The sequence below is a fragment of the Podarcis filfolensis genome (assembly GCF_964270895.1).
Source record: "Podarcis filfolensis genome assembly, chromosome: 17".
Classification (NCBI taxonomy): domain Eukaryota; kingdom Metazoa; phylum Chordata; class Lepidosauria; order Squamata; family Lacertidae; genus Podarcis; species Podarcis filfolensis.
In genome coordinates this window covers 16399327-16416648 of record NC_139621.1, presented here as the reverse complement: position 1 = coordinate 16416648, position 17322 = coordinate 16399327, and the positions used below count along the sequence as shown (strand labels likewise).

Genomic DNA, 17322 nt, shown 5'->3' with positions numbered 1-17322 from the left:
CCATTGCTTTTAAAAGGCGCAGAAAAGTAGCAGGTGATGCTCGCGACCAGCAAATGATTTGGCGGAAGCGAGGCCTAAATACAAATGCCCAAATTCTCATTTGCAAAGCTTTGCAGTTTGCTTTGCAGGTTGACCTCTCATCTACTGTAAAGGGACACTCTCTGGAAAGGAAGGTGTGCAATGTGTTTGGTTTTGCAGTGGTCCCTTGGTTCTCAAATGCCTTGGTACTCCAAACACTGCAAACCCAGAAGTAAGCGTTCCGGTTTACAAACTTTTTCAGAAGCCGAACGTGCTCCGTTTTGAGTGTTACACTTCCGTTTTGAGTGTTATACTAAGGTCTGTCTGTTTTTGCTATTTAGTTTGCATTTTTGTTTTTGCGGCTCTTTTTTGTGTGACTGTGTGGAAACCAGATGGATAGCGAGTTGGCTTAGGATTGGGGACCTCCAGGTTCAGATCCCACCCCCACCCCCAGCCATGAAGCTCACTAGGTAGTGTTGGGCCAGCCATTACTGCAACTGTAAACTCAGGACCGCAATACCTAAAGGACCGCCTCGCCCCCATATGAACTCACCCGGACCCTGAGATCATATTCTGAGAACCTTCTTCCTGTGCCGCCTCCTTGTAAGGTCCGGAGGGTGGCAACACAAGAACAGGGCCTTCTCTGCAGTGGCTCCCCACGAAAATGTTCCTCTTTAACCAGGTCTTGGGCCGAGTAATATTCTGCAGCCTTTTAAATGTGACTGTGGGAAGGGAGGGTTATAGTTTTGCTGTTTCGTTTTATGTACTTGTCTGTCTTGTATTTTATTCTTTGAACTGCCCTGAGATCTTACGATGAGGGCGGTACAGTGGTACCTCCGGTTGCGGACGGGATCCATTCTGGAGCTCCGGTCGGATCCCGAGGTCCGCTGGAGGGGACCGCTTCTGCGCACGCACACGTGGCAGTAGAGCGCTTCTGCGCATGCGCATGTGGCAAAAACCCAGGAATATACTGGTACTTCCGGGTTTGCCGCTCACGTATCCTGAAGTTTACGTAAGCGGAGGGATACGCAAGTGGAGGTACGACTGTATTTAAATCTTATAAAAACAAATCAATCAATCTAATGTACCTCAGTGGGAACCATAAACTCCGCATGGAGGTCTGTGGAAGGTAAGGTGGGGTAGAAATAATAAGGAATTTATGTATTGCAGGTGGAGAAAAAGAATAGTCAAGCACGTTGCTCCTTACATAGACATGTAAACCAGTTTAGAAGTATGACCTTGAAGCACTTAAAATTAACGTGTCTTTGAATCTCTGGGCAACTCTGCCAAACACTTCAGTCCCAAATTCTTATAAGCCTTATTGGCTGCATGCAGTGCTATTCTGCTAGAAAAAGAGGTGCTGGAACTCGTCATAAGCACCTTCCTTATTCAATGGTGCCCACCTGAGAGGGGCCGGAACTAATTAAAAAAAGCTCTGGTTCCATGGAACAGTCTTCCGGATAACTGTGACTAGGACCATAGCCTTAGGACCAAGGAAGATGGGGCTTTGGGGTGGGTGTGATGCTTGACTGCGTGGTTTCTGATGGTAGGGGTCTAATATGTTCAAAGGAACCCCAAAGCAGGCCTTCTCTTTGGTCCTTGGCACTAAGGGGGTCAGGGACGCGGGTGGCGCTGTGGGTTAAACAACAGAGCCTAGGACTTGGCGATCAGAAGGCTGGCGGTTCAAATCCCGCGAGGGGGTGAGCTCCCATTGCTCGGTCCCTGCTCCTTCCCACTTAGCAGTTCGAAAGCACGTCAGAGTGCAAGTAGATAAATAGGTACCGCTCTGGCGGGAAGGTAAATGGCGTTTCCGTGCACTGCTCTGGTTTGCCAGAAGTGGCTTAGTCATGCTGGCCACATGACCCGGAAGCTGTACGCCAACTCCCTCGGCCAGTAAAGCGAGATGAGTGCCGCAACCCCAGAGTCGGTCACGACTTGACCTAATGGTCAGGGGTCCCTTTACTAAGGGGGTCATCTTCTTTTGACTTCTCTGCTTGTGGCTCGAGCAATAATCGCCCTCCCTCCCTCCCTCCCTCCTCTCTCTCTGTTCTATCAGGACAGCAACAGCGCAATGCAGAGCCTTCATCAGAAAATGCAAGACATGGAGATGCAACACAACAGCTGCGCCGAAGGGCTGAGGCAGCAGGCCAGCGAACTCGACTTCAGCGCCGAGCGAGAGGCCCGGCTTAAGAAAGAGCTTGAGGCAAGTGTCTCCCCCCCCGGTTCTCGGAAGAGCTTTGGTGTTGGGGACTGACAGCTTGCCAGAACATATGGGAAGGTGCCTGTCTGACCATTGCCCCATCCGGCTCAGTACTGTATGCACCATGGGTAGGCAAACTAAGGCCCGGGGGCCAGATCCGGCCCAATCGCCTTCTAAATTCGGCCTGTGGATGGTCTGGGAACATAGCGTTTCCCTTTTTTAAAGGAAATTCCCTTATTCTGAATAGGATTCCTTGCAAGAAAAGTTGACAGCTTTGTCTGGGAATCAGCGTGTTTTTACATGAGTAGAATATGTCCTTTTATTTAAAATGCATCTCTGGGTTATTTGTGGGGCATAGGAATTCGTTCATTCGCGCCCCCCCCAAAAAAAATAGAGTCCGGCCCCCCATAAGGTCTGAGGGACAGTGGACTGGCCCCCTGCTGAACAAGTTTGCTGACCCCTGGTCTACACCGACTGGCAGCCCTCCAGGATCTCAATATGGATTATCCCGTGTATTGTCCAAACTCTGTTTGAAGTCCCTACCATGGTATCGGTTTCATAACTGGCAGTATATCTCAAATCACAACGTTTGGGTTCGTGTTCTGTGCAAAAATCGCAATGTGGGAAAACCGTGAAGCCAGCCAAGGCCTCTGCATAGCTCCATACTTACTTCGGACATCATGATGTGTCTATATATCGCGACGTTTAGCTGGTGATATACCGTATTTTTCGCTCTGTAAGATGCACCAGACCACAAGACGCACCTAGTTTTTGGAGGAGGAAAACAAGAAAAAAAATATTCTGAATCTCAGAAGCCAGAACAACAAGAGGGATCGCTGCGCAGTGAAAGCAGCACTGCTGTTCAGGCTTCTGGGATAGCTGCGCAGCCTGCATTCGCTCCATAAGACGCACACACATTTCCCCTTACTTTTTAGGAGGGAAAAAGTGAGTCTTATAGAGCAAAAAATACTGTATATTGCAGTGTTGGAAACCAGATGTCGCCCAGCCCTATGTATAAGTGGAGTGTGTGTAAACAGCTGCCACTCCAGTGTGGGGACCTCCAGATGTTGTTGGACTTCAGTTCCCATCAGCCCCAAGCAGTTTGGACAGTGGTCAAGGATGGTGGGGTGTTGTAGTCCAGCAGCTTCTGCAAGGCCACAGGTGAGCTATCTCACCCCTCTTTTTAATTGGAGAAAAAAGCATATGTTTATAATTCTTCAGGGCTGGGAGATGTTGGGTATCTACTGTATTGGCCTGAATAGAAGCCTCACTTTCCCCTCAAATTCCAAAGTTAGTGTGGCTTATACTCGCCACCTTATGGTATGCAGCCAGGAGCAGGGAGGAATGGAGTGGCTTATATTCGGAGTTTATTCTCTCTTTTTCCTCTCTTCCCCCTTCAATTTTAAAGGTGTGGCTTATATTCGGGTGTGGCTTATATTCGGGCCAATACGGTACATTTTTTTTTAAAAAAGGCACACTGTTCTGTGATATAGGCTACCCCTTTCTGCCAATATTTTTTTTAAAAAAAGGTGCAAGCAGATGTTGCAGCAACAAATTGTCGTTTGCAAGGTAGGGTTGTTTTTAAATCCCTAATTGGGCAGCTTTGTAGTCTGAGGTGATGGCGAAGTAGATGAAGCAAAAGGCACCGTGTTTGTGAAAAGTAGTGGAAATGGTTGCCGGAAAAGCTTTCTAAACTCTTTTTTTATTATTAAAAAAATATAGCAGTTTGAGAGATACTTAAGCAGAGCACATGTCGACCAGCTGCTATAAGGAAGATTTGTGGTGTTCCTTTGGTGCCCTCTGGTGGGTGTACAAAGGAAATGTCACTGTTTGGAAAGTAATGGGGATTTCGAGAGAGCATAAGATAATATTGGCTGGAAGCCCCTCATCCGTTTCTCCAGCGTGGCCTTTTGGGATGATTGCAGGAAGTCCCACATGGAGGGCATGAAGGCAGTAGCTTTCCTGTGCTGTTTGCCATTCAGCAGCTAGTTTCTGAGCTTGGAGGTTCACGTATTACCTTTTTCTATTTGTTAAACCTTCCCACCCCCACCCCCCATTTTGTCTAAAGACAAGCCAAAAACAGAGAAGTTTGCAAACAGCAAAATCTCAATTGCAAGTGCAATAGTAAATTCCAGTTTCCAGTAAAACACAGAATAAAAAAAACCAGAGGAATCTTGTTAACTGGCTTCTTCCTTGACCAAAAAGAAAAGTCTGCTTATTTTAAAAATACAGAGAGGCTTTCTTCTGCGCACAGGGTTTCATGTAGCCGTTTTCCTTCATGTTTTTTCATGGCATCCTTACAAGATACTTCAACTATGCCGGAAGTGATATATACAAAGCTTAAGGAAGCTTTGTACTGGCAGGAGTAAAATAAGAAGTAAGCCTAAGAAATGTTCATTTTCTTCCCTTCACCCTCTTTTTGTGTGTGGTAGAGCCACAAGATTTGCTGTTGTGGCTCACTCCCTGGTACAGTGGTACCTCAGGTTACATATGCTTCAGGTTACAGACTCCACTAACCCAGAAATAGTGCTTCAGGTTAAGAACTTTGCTTCAGGATGAGAACAGAAATTGTGCTCTGGCTGCGCAGCGGCAGCGGGAGGCCCCATTAGCTAAAGTGGTGCTTCAGGTTAAGAACAGTTTCAGGTTAAGTACGGACCTCCGGAACGAATTAAGTACTTAACCCGAGGTACCACTGTATATCCAAGGCCTGAAATCTCGGAGAGCCACTGTTGGCCCAGGGGAAAAGTAGATGGACCAGTTGTCTTCCTCGGTATAACCTTCCTCCTGATTTGCGGACTCGATAGCATAGTTTCGCTTAAAAGAATAACAAAGATGTTACATGGGTTCTGGGGCAGAACCCAACCTTGCACCAGCGAACTTCTTGCCTGGTGCAGTGGGACTTTGCTCCCCCCTGGCTACAGTTCCCTGTGCACCCCCAGAACCTGCTCTGAGGGGTCCCCCCAATGCTATGGAGCAGATTTTGAGAGTCCTTGAAGGCTATAAGAGGAAGGAGATGGAAGCCCCGTTGTGTGCGCAGATGTTCGTTCTTCTAGTGCACAGTTTTGGATTGAACTCTCTGCCTTGTAACTTGAATTCTTCTACTCAATGACCCGAGTCAATGACTCAATCCAGAGACAGTTGGCTGTGTCCCATTGAAATCACCAGGGCTTAGTTTTGCCCCTGCTAAGTTGCCTCGTTGGCTAACAGCATGAAACTTGATGAGATTTCTACAGATTGAGGTCATTTTTAATCCAGTATCCTTTGCTCTATTGGTAAGCATCCATAATTTAACTATCAACTTTTAAATCACAAGTAGACTACAGTGGTACCTCGGGTTAAGAACTTAATTCGTTCTGGAGGTCCGTTCTTAACCTGAAACTGTTCTTAACCTGAGGCACCGCTTTAGCTAAAGGGGCATCCCACTGCCGCTGCACAGCCAGAGCATGATTTCTGTTCTCATCCTGAAGCAAAGTTCTTAACCCGAGGTACTATTTCTGGGTTAGCGGAGTCTGTAACCTGAAGTGTTTGTAACCCGAGGTACCACTGTAGAGTCATACCTCGGGTTACAGATGCTTTGGGTTGCACGTTTTTGGGTTGTGCACCACGCTCACGCATGCGCAGAAACACTAAATTGCAACCTGCGCATGCACAGACGCGCCGCTGCAGGTTGCGAACATGGCTCCCGCACTGATCACGTTCGCAACCCAAGTGTCCACTGTATTGGATTGTAGCTCTTTTATGCTTTGGTAGAGGTCTTGATAGAACAATCATTTGGAGTTTCGGACACCCTTTTCTGCTTAAATGTTCCTTTGTACCTTTCAACCAGAAGATGGCCAATATGCTGTTTTATTTATTAGTGTAAGACCAGGCATTCACAGGACCCATGATTGTTTTGTAGCATACTTTTGCCTTAATTTCGTTTTTTTTAGTCTTGTCACGCTTTGGTCTGAAAATGCAAAAAGTGTAAAATAGAATGCAGCATGTAAATTAAGAGTGCCCCAAAATGGGATGAGGAAAGTATGTTCAGAACATTAGTGGGTGGAGAAAGATGGACCTATGGTTTTTGCTCAAACCACATTTTGGGGTGGTTCAATTTCGTGACTCAAGGGGCTATCAGTTTAATTAGCTTATGATCTATAGCACCCTTGTGTGATCTAATTCCCCGCCCCGAAGTTTTGGGCTATAGCTCTCACTATTCTTTTCTGTTGGCCAAGCTGGCTGAGACTGATGGGATTTGGAGTCTTCCAACATCTGGGGGAAGACTGGTCTGTGACATGGTCTATCAGCTGCTGAGCTTATTTAAGCAATGTGTGCTATAAATAGACACATCCCTCCAGCCTCCCTTAGGATTTTTCTATATTGATGTTAGCACGCGCTGTCAGATCTGTTGGATAAACAAATTCTGGGTTGCTTACATAAGCCAGCAGGCCTGGTGCTTTGCCGGTGGTCCTGAAGACCTTATATATAAGACTTTATTTCTTTACCATTGACGCCCCTGAAACCTTGACTGTGCCAGTTGGGTCTTTGGTGATATCCTTCGTTGTTGATTGTGCTCTAATATGCAGTAACTGTGTCTCTGCGTCATGTGACTTCAGAAGCCACAGAGAAATCAGAAATCGATATTTCCCAACTTTGTAAAGAATCAGGAACAGAATCTTAAGCTGTACTGGGGAGACATGGATTCCTGGTCAAATGATGAAGGCTTTAATTTAATTAAAGTTTTTAAAAAATGTTTGATATTTATACAAGAGTATTCAAGACTGTTTAACATCTAACCATTTCCTCGTTCTTAATAGTTTATTAAAGTCTTCACGAATTGACTGATATAATAAGATTAAGCCAGTGAATACAGTCAAGAAGGAATGGAAGCGCTTGAATGATTATTTAGAAAAACAAGGTTCTAATGTAAAAATTTGGCTGTGTCTAGAATGACCTCGTGAATGGAAAAGGGGAAACGTGTGTGTGTGTGTGTGTGTGTGTGTGTGTGCATATATATATATATGTATATATATACACACACACTCCTTATTTTTCGCCCTATAAGACGCACCAGACCATAAGACACACCTAGTTTTTGGAGGAGGAAAACAAGAAAAAAAATATTCTGAATCTCAGAAGCCAGAACAGCAAGAGGGATTGCTGTGCAGTAAAAGCAGCGATCCCTCTTGCTGTTCCGGCTTCTGGGATAGCTGTACAGCCTGCATTCGCTCCATAAGACTTTTTAGGAGGGAAAAAGTGAGTCTTATAGAGCAAAAAATACGGTATATATATATATATATATATATATATATATATATATATATACGCACAAATATCTATATATAAGATGAAAATAATACTGAAATACAGATAACATATGAAATGTGGAAGGAAGTGTTGTGAGAGTGATGGAAGTCTGTTACTATTATTTTGTAAAATAGTGTTTATTGTATTGAAATATTATACTTTTCTTTATTATTTTATTGTCTGCTTTTCTTCACAATTTTTTTCTTTTCTTTATTCCCCCCCCCCCCCCCGTTTCCTTTTTTTTTAATATTATTCTTTCTGTATGGCTTGGTATTGATGTATTTACTTTGCAATAAAAATTCTAAAAAAAAAAGTCTTCACAAATGCCAATAAATGGCTTTCCTGTCATTTGCCCTTCCCTAAAGGAGGCCAACTCCGTTTTTATAGAAAAGTAACGTGCATTGAGAGATTTCAAAATACTATTGGCGGACAAGGGAAGTATCAGAAGAGTGATGAGTAAACATAGATCAGAAGGCAAATAGGGAGGATTTCTTTGCTATAAAAAAATAAGACGAGTTATCTAGTGGGCCTCCTTAAAAAGACATTGGATCGTTAGTATATTATAATATTGCAACTTGGATTCTATGGAATTGATTATAGACGTTGGCACCCTGGGACGCAGGTGGCGCTGTGGTGTAAACCACTGAGCCTAGGGCTTGCCGATCGGAAGGTTGGTGGTTCGAATCCCCGTGACAGGAGGGGCTCCCGTTGCTTGGTCCCAGCTCCTGCCAACCTAGCAGTTCGAAAGCACGTAGTGCAAGTAGGTAAATAGGTACCGCTCCGGCGGGAAGGTAAACAGTGTTTCCATGCACTGCTCTGGTTTCACCAGAAGCAGCTTAGTCATGCTGGCCACATGACCTGGAAAAACTGTCTGTGGACAAACGTCGGCTCCCTCGGCCAGTAAAGCGAAATGAGTGCCGCAACCCCAGAGTCGTTCATGACTGGACTTAACTGTCGGGGGTCCTTTACCTTTAGCTTTTTACTATAGAAGTTGGCACCACCACTGAAAGCCCTCCCTCCATACAGCAAGGAACTTGCATCCCTAATAAAAATAACTTTGAGGACTGCATGGGAGAAGATGATCTGCAAGTTGTGCTTAGCACGGGACATTCAAGATCAAAACTTGCATCCTTAATAGATCCAGAACCTTACTAAAAGCCAATGCATTGAGCTAGATTTGGCTTAATACGCTCTCTTTGGTCATCTCTTAGATTGAGGGTAGCTCAATTATCAAACTATCTTCAAGAGCCATTCCAAGTAGATTGCACTGAAGTAATAGTAGTAGTAACATATTTATATACTGCCCATCTAACTTGGTTTCCCCAGCTACTCTGGGCAGCTCCCAACAGAATATTAAAGGTAAAGGGACCGGTCCAGTTGCGGCTGACTCTGGGGTTGCGGTGCTCATCTCGCTTTATTGGCCGAGGGAGCCGGCGTACAGCTTCCGGGTCATGTGGCCAGCATGACTAAGCCGCTTCTGGCGAACCAGAGCAGCGCACGGAAATGCCGTTTACCTTCCCACCGGAGCGGTACCTATTTATCTACTTGGACTTTGACATGCTTTCGAACTGCTAGGTTGGCAGGAGCAGGGACCGAGCAACGGGAGCTCACCCCGTCGCGGGGATTCGAACTGCTGACCTTATGATCGGCAAGTTCTAGGCTCTGTGGTTTAACTCACAGCACCACCCATGTCCCAAAACAGAATATTAAAAGCATAAAAACCAAACATTAAAAGCTTCCCTAAACAGGGCTGCCTTCAGATGTCTTCTTAAAGTCAGGTAGCTGTTTATTTCCTTGGCATCTGATAGGAGGCCGTTCCACAAGGCGGGCGCCACTACTGAGAAGGCCCTCTGCCTGGTTCCCTGTAACTTGACTTCTCGCAGTGAGGGAACCGCCAGAAGGCCCTTGGTGCTGGACCCCCATGTCCGGGCTGAATGATGGGGATGGAGACACTTCTTCAGGCATACTGGGCTGAAGCTGTTTAGAGCTTTAAAGGTCAGCACCAATGTTTTGAATTGTGTTCGCAAACACACAACGTTGCAATCTATCCAAGAAGTACTTGAGATAGATTTCCAGGGTGTCTGCGTCTTTAACCAGCTTGAAATTTCTGTTTTTAGGCAGCTACATTGAGAATAAAGAAACTGGAAGAAAACGTCGAGGCAGAGAGAGCGGCACATCTGGAATCAAAATTTAATTCTGAAATAATCCAGGTAAATCTGTGGCAGCCGTTAGGTGGAGCGGACTAATGCATCCTGAGCTACGTCTCACCTGAATATTTAACACAGTAGTTCCATTAACAAAATGTGGTATTAGGGGCACACATGGTAGTTTTATGCTGTGGGTGGCATCACAGAGCTGTCTTTTGCTGCTGTACCAGTTTGGCATCCCAGCTTGGCACAGGGTGCTGTCACAGTGCCACAGACCTCAGAGGTGACAAGGACAACAGTTATTCCTGCTGAAATCAAACCCTTATTTCCCTTTCTCTGATCATGATTTGGGGGTTGTCAACAGTCTATATTGGGATGGCCAACTTCTTACAAAATTAAAAACTGGCAGTGATCTACCCCCGTTTTTGGTGCGTTCAGGTCAAAGTTCTTTTTTTGGGAAGGAAAGCCCCGTTTTTGGGAGGTTCAGGGCAAAGTTGTTCAGCATTTTCTAAGGGAGGAGGGAAAAGCAGCCCCACTGAGTAAAGTCTGTCTTCCATTCTGCAGATCCTGCAACAATGGAGGGCGGGGTGAGGGGGCAGGGCCGAATTCTGTTTTACCAATGCTAATGAAAGGGACCCACCGATCAACCATGATCTACCAAAACCTACCGGGGATCTACCAGTAGATCACGATCGACCTGCTGGGCATCCCTGGTCTATACGATTGCACTCTCTTTCTCTCCTGTGCCTCCGTTCTCCAGCATAAATTTGCCCTTCCCTTCTCCTGCCACGTATAATTTGCTGCAATGTCTCCACTGACAACAGCCGTGTTAATGCTAGCAAGCATTGATCCTGACCCAATGCCAGTTTCAAACCCTGATTTCAATTTCTGAGTAAAAAAAATAAACACTGGTTAGTGCTGACCATGGTTAATGTGAGCACAGAAACATGGTTAAGGGGAGGGAAAATTCATTCTAAGTGCATTCAATGGAATGTGTTTGATAATTCTTTTCTGACCTCCAAGCTATTGGCATGAAGATCTCAAGCATCCTGCTCACTCAGGAAGATGACATGCTCCTGTTTTAACTCTCTGCATATTCAGATGAACCCTTGGGCATGACAGTTAAATGTAACCAGGGTTTGCTCTTGACCTAACCATGGTTAAGGAATGAATAAGCACACGTTCTCTCGTCTTAAGTGTATTAAAAGCCCAACAGTACTGATACAGTTATTGTCTTCCCTAAAAATTAATGTGCTGTAGAGCAACAAAACACAGCCCTTCTTGGGGCCAGTGTGGTGTAGTGGTTAAGAGCAGTAGACTCGTAATCTGGTGAACCGGGTTCGCATCTCCTCTCCTCCACATGCAGCTGCTGGGTGACCTTGGGCCAGTCACACTTCTTTGAAGTCTCTCAGCCCCACTCACCTCACAGAGTGTTTGTTGTGGGGGAGGAAGGGAAAGGAGAATGTTAGCTGCTTTGAGACTCCTTCGGGTAGTGATAAAGCGGGATATCAAATCCAAACTCATCTTCTTCTTCTTGGAATGTTGATTGACGGATTCTTACTATGTTGCAGTTAAGAATTCGAGACCTTGAAGGGGCTTTGCAGGTGGAGAAGGCCAGCCAAGCAGAAGCGCTTTCTGACTTGGAAATGATCAAAGGCAAATTTAGAGAGGTGGAAAATGCCTATGACAGAGAGAAGCGCAACGCTCATGAGAGCGTCGAAAAACTCAATAGGTAGGTCTCTCATTTCCCGATTCAGAATTTGTATGTATTTGTTGCTTTGGACAATGGACTAATCGTTCATATTATATAGCACAGAGCTGAGCATTTCCCTATTTTTAACACAGGTGTTGAGAAACCTTGGCCCTCTGGATGTCGCTGAGCTACAACTCCCATAATCCCTGGTCATTGGCCAGGCTTGCTGGGACTGATGGGAGTTGTAGTTCAGCAACATTTGGAGGGTAAAAATTTCCTCCTATCAGTTTAGCAGGTTAATGTGATGTGGTGGATGTAGATGTGAGACTCTTGATAGATAATTCTGAGGGAATGCAGCCCTCGATAGGAAAAAGTTTTCCTAGGTATGTGTGAACAGTGATCAGATATTAGCATGAGGGGCATTCAAAGATAATTTAAGCCTCACATGTAAAAACATCTGTAATGCTGGCCCCAAAAGCTTTCTGGACCCACTATAATTTAATAGCAGTCAGTGGAGATAAGTGAGAATTTGTTGGGCCTGGAAATTGTTGTCTTCCGGGTTATCCACTTGATGATGATTAAATTCACATTAAGCGACATTATATTAACCATAAATTTTTTGAGAGTGTTGTAAGTCCCACAGGGATGCAATTATGGTGAAGATGTAAGAGGAGTGGAGCACAGTGCAACAGCCACTGTGGCTTGCGCTCATCGTGCTAAACTGGAAAATGGGGAGTCTGGGGTCTTCCAGATGTAACTCGCATTCTCCCTGACCATTCCCCATGCTGGCTTTGGCTGTTGGGAGTTGAAGTCCAGCAGTATCTAGAAGACCACAGGCTTCCTATTTTTGCGCCAAACCGTGGTTTAGTGTGACATCTGAATTGTGCCACCCTGAACACAAAGTTCCACAGACTCGACGTTTCGTGATAGTACTATCAGGCATAGTTGGATGGGAGAGGTAAATTTTCTTTCGGTGACCAACCAAAATATAAAGGGGATAACCATGGTTCTGCTTGGTTATTTAAGGTTGTCAGCGTGTCAGTATGCTTAATTTTAATTTATAACTGGATTTTTGTTTTCTTGCAAGACGTTCTGATACGGATGCAGCCTTCCTTTCAGGTAGTTCTTACATGGTTTGGCATCCATTTTATTCCTGTCACACTTCCCCATTCTGATCCTTGGTTGTGACGTTCTTTGTGTTACATATTTTCACTACTTTCATGCTGTTCCCTGGTTTGAGTCTGGTTTATCTTCAAACTTGTCATTCATTCCTTAAAATGTCTTCATACTGGTCTTATGCAAATTCTTGTAGCTGACCTGAGAGTACAGTGGTACCTCTGGTTGCGAACAGGATCCGTTCCGGAGCCCTGTTTGCAACATGAGCAGAACGCAATCCGCGTCAGCCCGGGTCGTGATTCGCTACTTTTGCACATGCGCGTATGTCATTTTTGAGCGTCTGTACGTGCGCACGTGGCAAAACCTGAAAGTAACCCTTTCTGGTACTTCCGGGTTTCCGCGGGACGCAACCTGAAAAGATTTAACCTGAAGCAAACGCAACAAGAGGTATGACTGTAATGAAAAATACTTTTAGAACTGTAGCATTCAGTCTTTGAAATCACAATATTTTTAGTGGCATGTGTTTTTAGTGCATGTGTAGATAGGCACCACAATGAACCTGGTTTGACTATTATTGCTCATTAATGTTCCCTAGACCAGATGGGTGGGAGATTGCCTGCTCTTGATGTGGTTACACTTCCTCTGAATACCTTTTGCTGTTGCTCGAGGCTCAGGTGGCCTCAGTGGCCCAGAGTGCCTTCCATCAGTGTCAGGGAACTGACATCAGAGCTCAGAGCGGAGGTAGGGCTCTCCGATGATGCAGGAGAAGGGACCAGCAGGGAGAGGGAGAATACTTCCATTGGGGAAGGAAATAGGCGTGACACCAGGAAAGAAGGGGAGGAGGGAAGGTCTTCGGAGAGAGGGCTCCAAGACCCTTCCACAGGGTCCAGCGGGGAGAGCCCAGGACCTCCGCTGGCCACGCCCACTCTGCGCAGGAGACTTCCGCGCAGAGAGGCGAGGAGGAGACTTGGCGTCAAACAGCTTTTATGTTGGAAGAAGTTTAGGGAACGCCCACTGACGGATTCTGCCAGTAACTGAGACAGTCGCCTTGTAAGGGCTGTCAAATCAGGGAAAGGTTTAGCTACCCCAACAGCTGGGAGCAGTTTGGAATTTACGCACAAGCAACCCCAATTCCCATTACAATCAGCTTCGGCTGGTGGCCCAGCTACGCCCCTATCTGGACAGGGACAGCCTAACTTCAGTTGTCTAAGCTCTGGTAACCTGAAGGTTAGATTACTGCAATGCGTTATACGTAGGGCTGCCTCTGAAGATGGTTCGGAAACTTCAGCTAGTGCAAAATTCAGTGGCCAGGTTGCTCACCAGAGCAAGACGGTTTGAGCATATTACACCGATCCTGGTCCGACTGCACTGGCTACCAATTGGTTTCTGGGCCCAATTCAAAGTGCTGGTTTTGACCTATAAAGCCTTAAACAACTCAGGACCACAGTACCTCAAGGACCACCTCTTTCCATATGAACCTACCCAGACCCTGAGATCATCTTCTGAGGTCCTTCTTCCTGTTCCGCCTTCATGTGAGGTCCAGAGGGTGGCAACACGAGAACGGAGCCTTCTCTGCAGTGGCTCCCCATCTGTGGAATGCTCTCCCCAGGGAAGTTTGCCAGGCACTTTCATTATACACCTTTAGGTGCCAGGCAAAAACGTTCCTTTTTAACCAGGCCTTTGGTTGATCTGTTTGACATCCTATGCCCTTTTAAAATGTGGGGTTTTTTGGGGGGGTGTTATTGGGTTGTTGCTTTTATTTTGAGGTTTTATATTTTATATTTTGATTTTGTTTAGTGAACCGCCCTGAGACCTCTGAGTATAGGGCAGTATATATAAATTCAATAAATAATAATAATAATTTTCAGTGCTATGGAAATTTCCAGGTTAATTGAATGGCAATATATTACATCCATGTCGTATAAATTGTCTGTTATGCAAAACCACAATATTGCTGAGGACTGCAGCATATCTGACACTTTTAGCACTTCATCAATGTTTTTCTGATTTTGTTCAGCTTCGCTAGTTGTAAAAAATCCACTGAATTCATACAACATACGACAGAGTTGAATATTAGTTTTTTAAAATGTTTCTGAAAATTCTGTTCCGTCTTTCAGCCTGGAAAGGGAGTACGTCTCCATAAACAAGCAGCTAAACGACGAGCTGGAAGAGAAGAAGAAAGCAATTACAGACCTCTCAGAGAGACTCCTGGATAATGAAAAAAGTTACAAAGAATTACAGGATGAACTTGTATTGGTAAGAAGCCCTGGGGCATTTTCTTTATTGGTCCAAACGATGCTTTAGATGTTGCTATGTGTGCGCAATGGTGTTGTCATGCATGCTCAGGATGGAGGCTGAAAAATGGAAGACCTGCAGGTGGTTTGGTGAACATGACAGCTCATGGATGTTTCGCTCAGAAGGATGGCGGTTTTAGGGAGTTGCATGCAGCTTTCGTTCCTGCATTGCACAACCGAAAACAGATCTGTAGCCACTGGGTTGCTTTCAGTAGCAAGAGCCATTTAGCACGCATCACCTTTTATTGGGGTTCCTCTGAAACTTTAAAATATCTGCGTTTCTCAAGTCACTTGTGCAACTCAAACAGATTCTGTTTCATGGGAAGATACTAACATTGCGTGTTGTAATGAAGCATTGAACTTGCTCTGAATTTTCCACATCTGATATATTTTGAACAAAGCAATAGGTTGTTTTTTTTAAATAAACTTAACTGTTTAAAATTTCATTTTACGTAACATCTCACCCCTCCGACCCTCCCCCCAAATAATGCCTGCCTAAATTGGAATGTGGCTGTCATGAAGTTTGTGCCATGTTTGCTATGTGTATTTTGAACATGCTGGGGAGGGGGGGAACGTACAGTCGCGCCTTGGTTCTCAAACGCCTTGTGACTCGAACCTTTTGTCTCTGGAACGCTGCAAAGCTGGAAGTGAGCGTTCTGGTTTGTGAACGTTTTTTGGTAGCCGAACGTCCGATGCGGCTTACGCTTGAGTTCAGGAAGCTCCTGCAGCCAATCGGAAGCCGCGCCTTGGTTTTTGACTGTTTTCGGAAGTCGAGTGGACTTCCAGAACGGATTCAGTTTGAGAACCAAGGTATGACTGCACTGTTGACATTTCCATTCCACCTTAAGGAACAGGCGTGTGGAATTGTTGCATGTATGCGCATGTCTGTTTACATTCCAGCGGAGTATGCTGGTAACTTCTGTTGTGTATTGCTTTTGCTTTTAGCTGCTCTCTCTGAGACGACATGAGAGAGAGATGACATGTTTCTTTGTCCTGGTTTATGATTAATAAATCTGTAGTTGTAGTATGCTTCCACAAGCCTCACGCCTATTCTGTGTGCACAGTTCAATCTGCTGATAGTGTGCCCTGGCTTTGAAGCCCGGGTCGCTGATTTACATTGGAGCAGAAGTGATGGTCTTCACAGCAGGATGGCTGGAAGGAGACGGCCCAGCCAGGACTAGCCAGCTGGCCTCCCGACCCTCTGCATGCCGACATGTACATGGTTTAATTTTGTCTTGCCGTGAACATTGAGCATGGTTTTGGTCAGTGTGAAATGACACAATAAGTTATGGTTTAACACAGGGGGCACCATTTCATGGGGAGTGAGCTGTTTTGCTCCTCCCCATATTTTTTTTTTTGGGGGGGGGCAGCTCCCAATGTTGAGGGGGCAGAGGAGGCTGAGTGTGGAGCCGAGTGAGTAGCGGCTGCAGTAGCCATTTCCTTCTCCTCCTCCTCCTCTTCCTCCTCCTCCTCCTGCGATGCCGGGAAGAGGAGAAACGCCGGAATATGCAGCTGTCCCATTAGAGGATCAAGCCTGCAACCTTGTCATCATCAGCACCATGCTCTAAGCAACTGAGCTATCCAGACTGACTTAAAAGAGCACATTTCCCATCTCCAGGTCACCATCCGACGACAAACTGTAGATTCCGTATTTTTCGCTCCATAAGACGCACTTTTTCCCTCCTAAAAAGTAAGGGGAAATTTGTGTGTATCTTATGGAGCGAATGCAGGGGGGAGGCAGGCAGGAAAAGACCCCAAGAGCCGCACACAAGGTCTGTGCGGCTCTTGTGGGCTTTTCCCTAGGAGGGGGAAGGGACTGATGCGGCCAGTCAGTCCCTTCTCCCTCCTCGGAGAAAAGCCCGCAGGAGCCTCACGCTTCTTAATGGGTGCACGGCTCCTGTGGGCTTTTGCGGGAGGGGGTTCCCCCACCTCCCGCAAAAGCAGGGAGAAGCTCTGGGGGGGGGGATAATATTTTTTCCCCTTGATTTCCCCCTCTAAAAACTAGGTGCGCCTTATGGTCAGGTGCGCCTTATGGAGCGAAAAATACGGTAAGCTGCCTCCACTTTACAAAAACCAGTTATTTCACTTTTGCCGCTCACTGTTCTGTATTGAGGATAAAGTTTATTTTAGGGTGTGTGGTTTGTTTTTTTAAGAAAACTTTTTTTGCTTGCCCTTAATACATGTTGGGGGAGGGAGTGGGGGGGGGAAAGGTTCAGGTTAAAGAAAGTTTAAACCGAACAATAAAGCTCGAGCGGATTAGAATGGGGTGAGTGGAGAGGTTTAAGTGCCCTTTCTCTGCTCCGAGAACCTTCCGTGGATCAAAACGTATTAGGTGCTCTCTTGCTATTTTATCTGCCCAAGCTGGTATTAAACCTATCTGTGGTCTCACTCACTGACCATAATTTGGATATTCTCCAAGGAATACTTACTCCTTAGCTTCTTGTAGACTATTAAGTGTGGAAGCAATTTAAATTCGCGCACTTTTAAGACCAGTGGGGGACCGCTGCAATTATCTAGTCTGACCTCATGTGCACATAGGGTATGGAATTCATCCTGGTTGGATTAAAG

General features: G+C 45.6%; 1 protein-coding gene across 4 annotated transcripts in view; it reads left to right on the top strand.

The window, feature by feature from the left end:
* Positions 1-17322, top strand: part of CCDC171 (coiled-coil domain containing 171) — a 203550-nt gene that overhangs the window by 18741 nt on the left and 167487 nt on the right. For all 4 annotated transcript variants that reach the window (XM_083592876.1, XM_083592874.1, XM_083592875.1 and 1 more), the window contains 4 exons: positions 2075-2225; positions 9626-9714; positions 11223-11383; positions 14578-14716. In XM_083592876.1, the coding sequence (XP_083449002.1) occupies positions 2075-2225; positions 9626-9714; positions 11223-11383; positions 14578-14716 (540 nt within the window). The remainder of the gene's footprint in view (positions 1-2074; positions 2226-9625; positions 9715-11222; positions 11384-14577; positions 14717-17322) is intronic.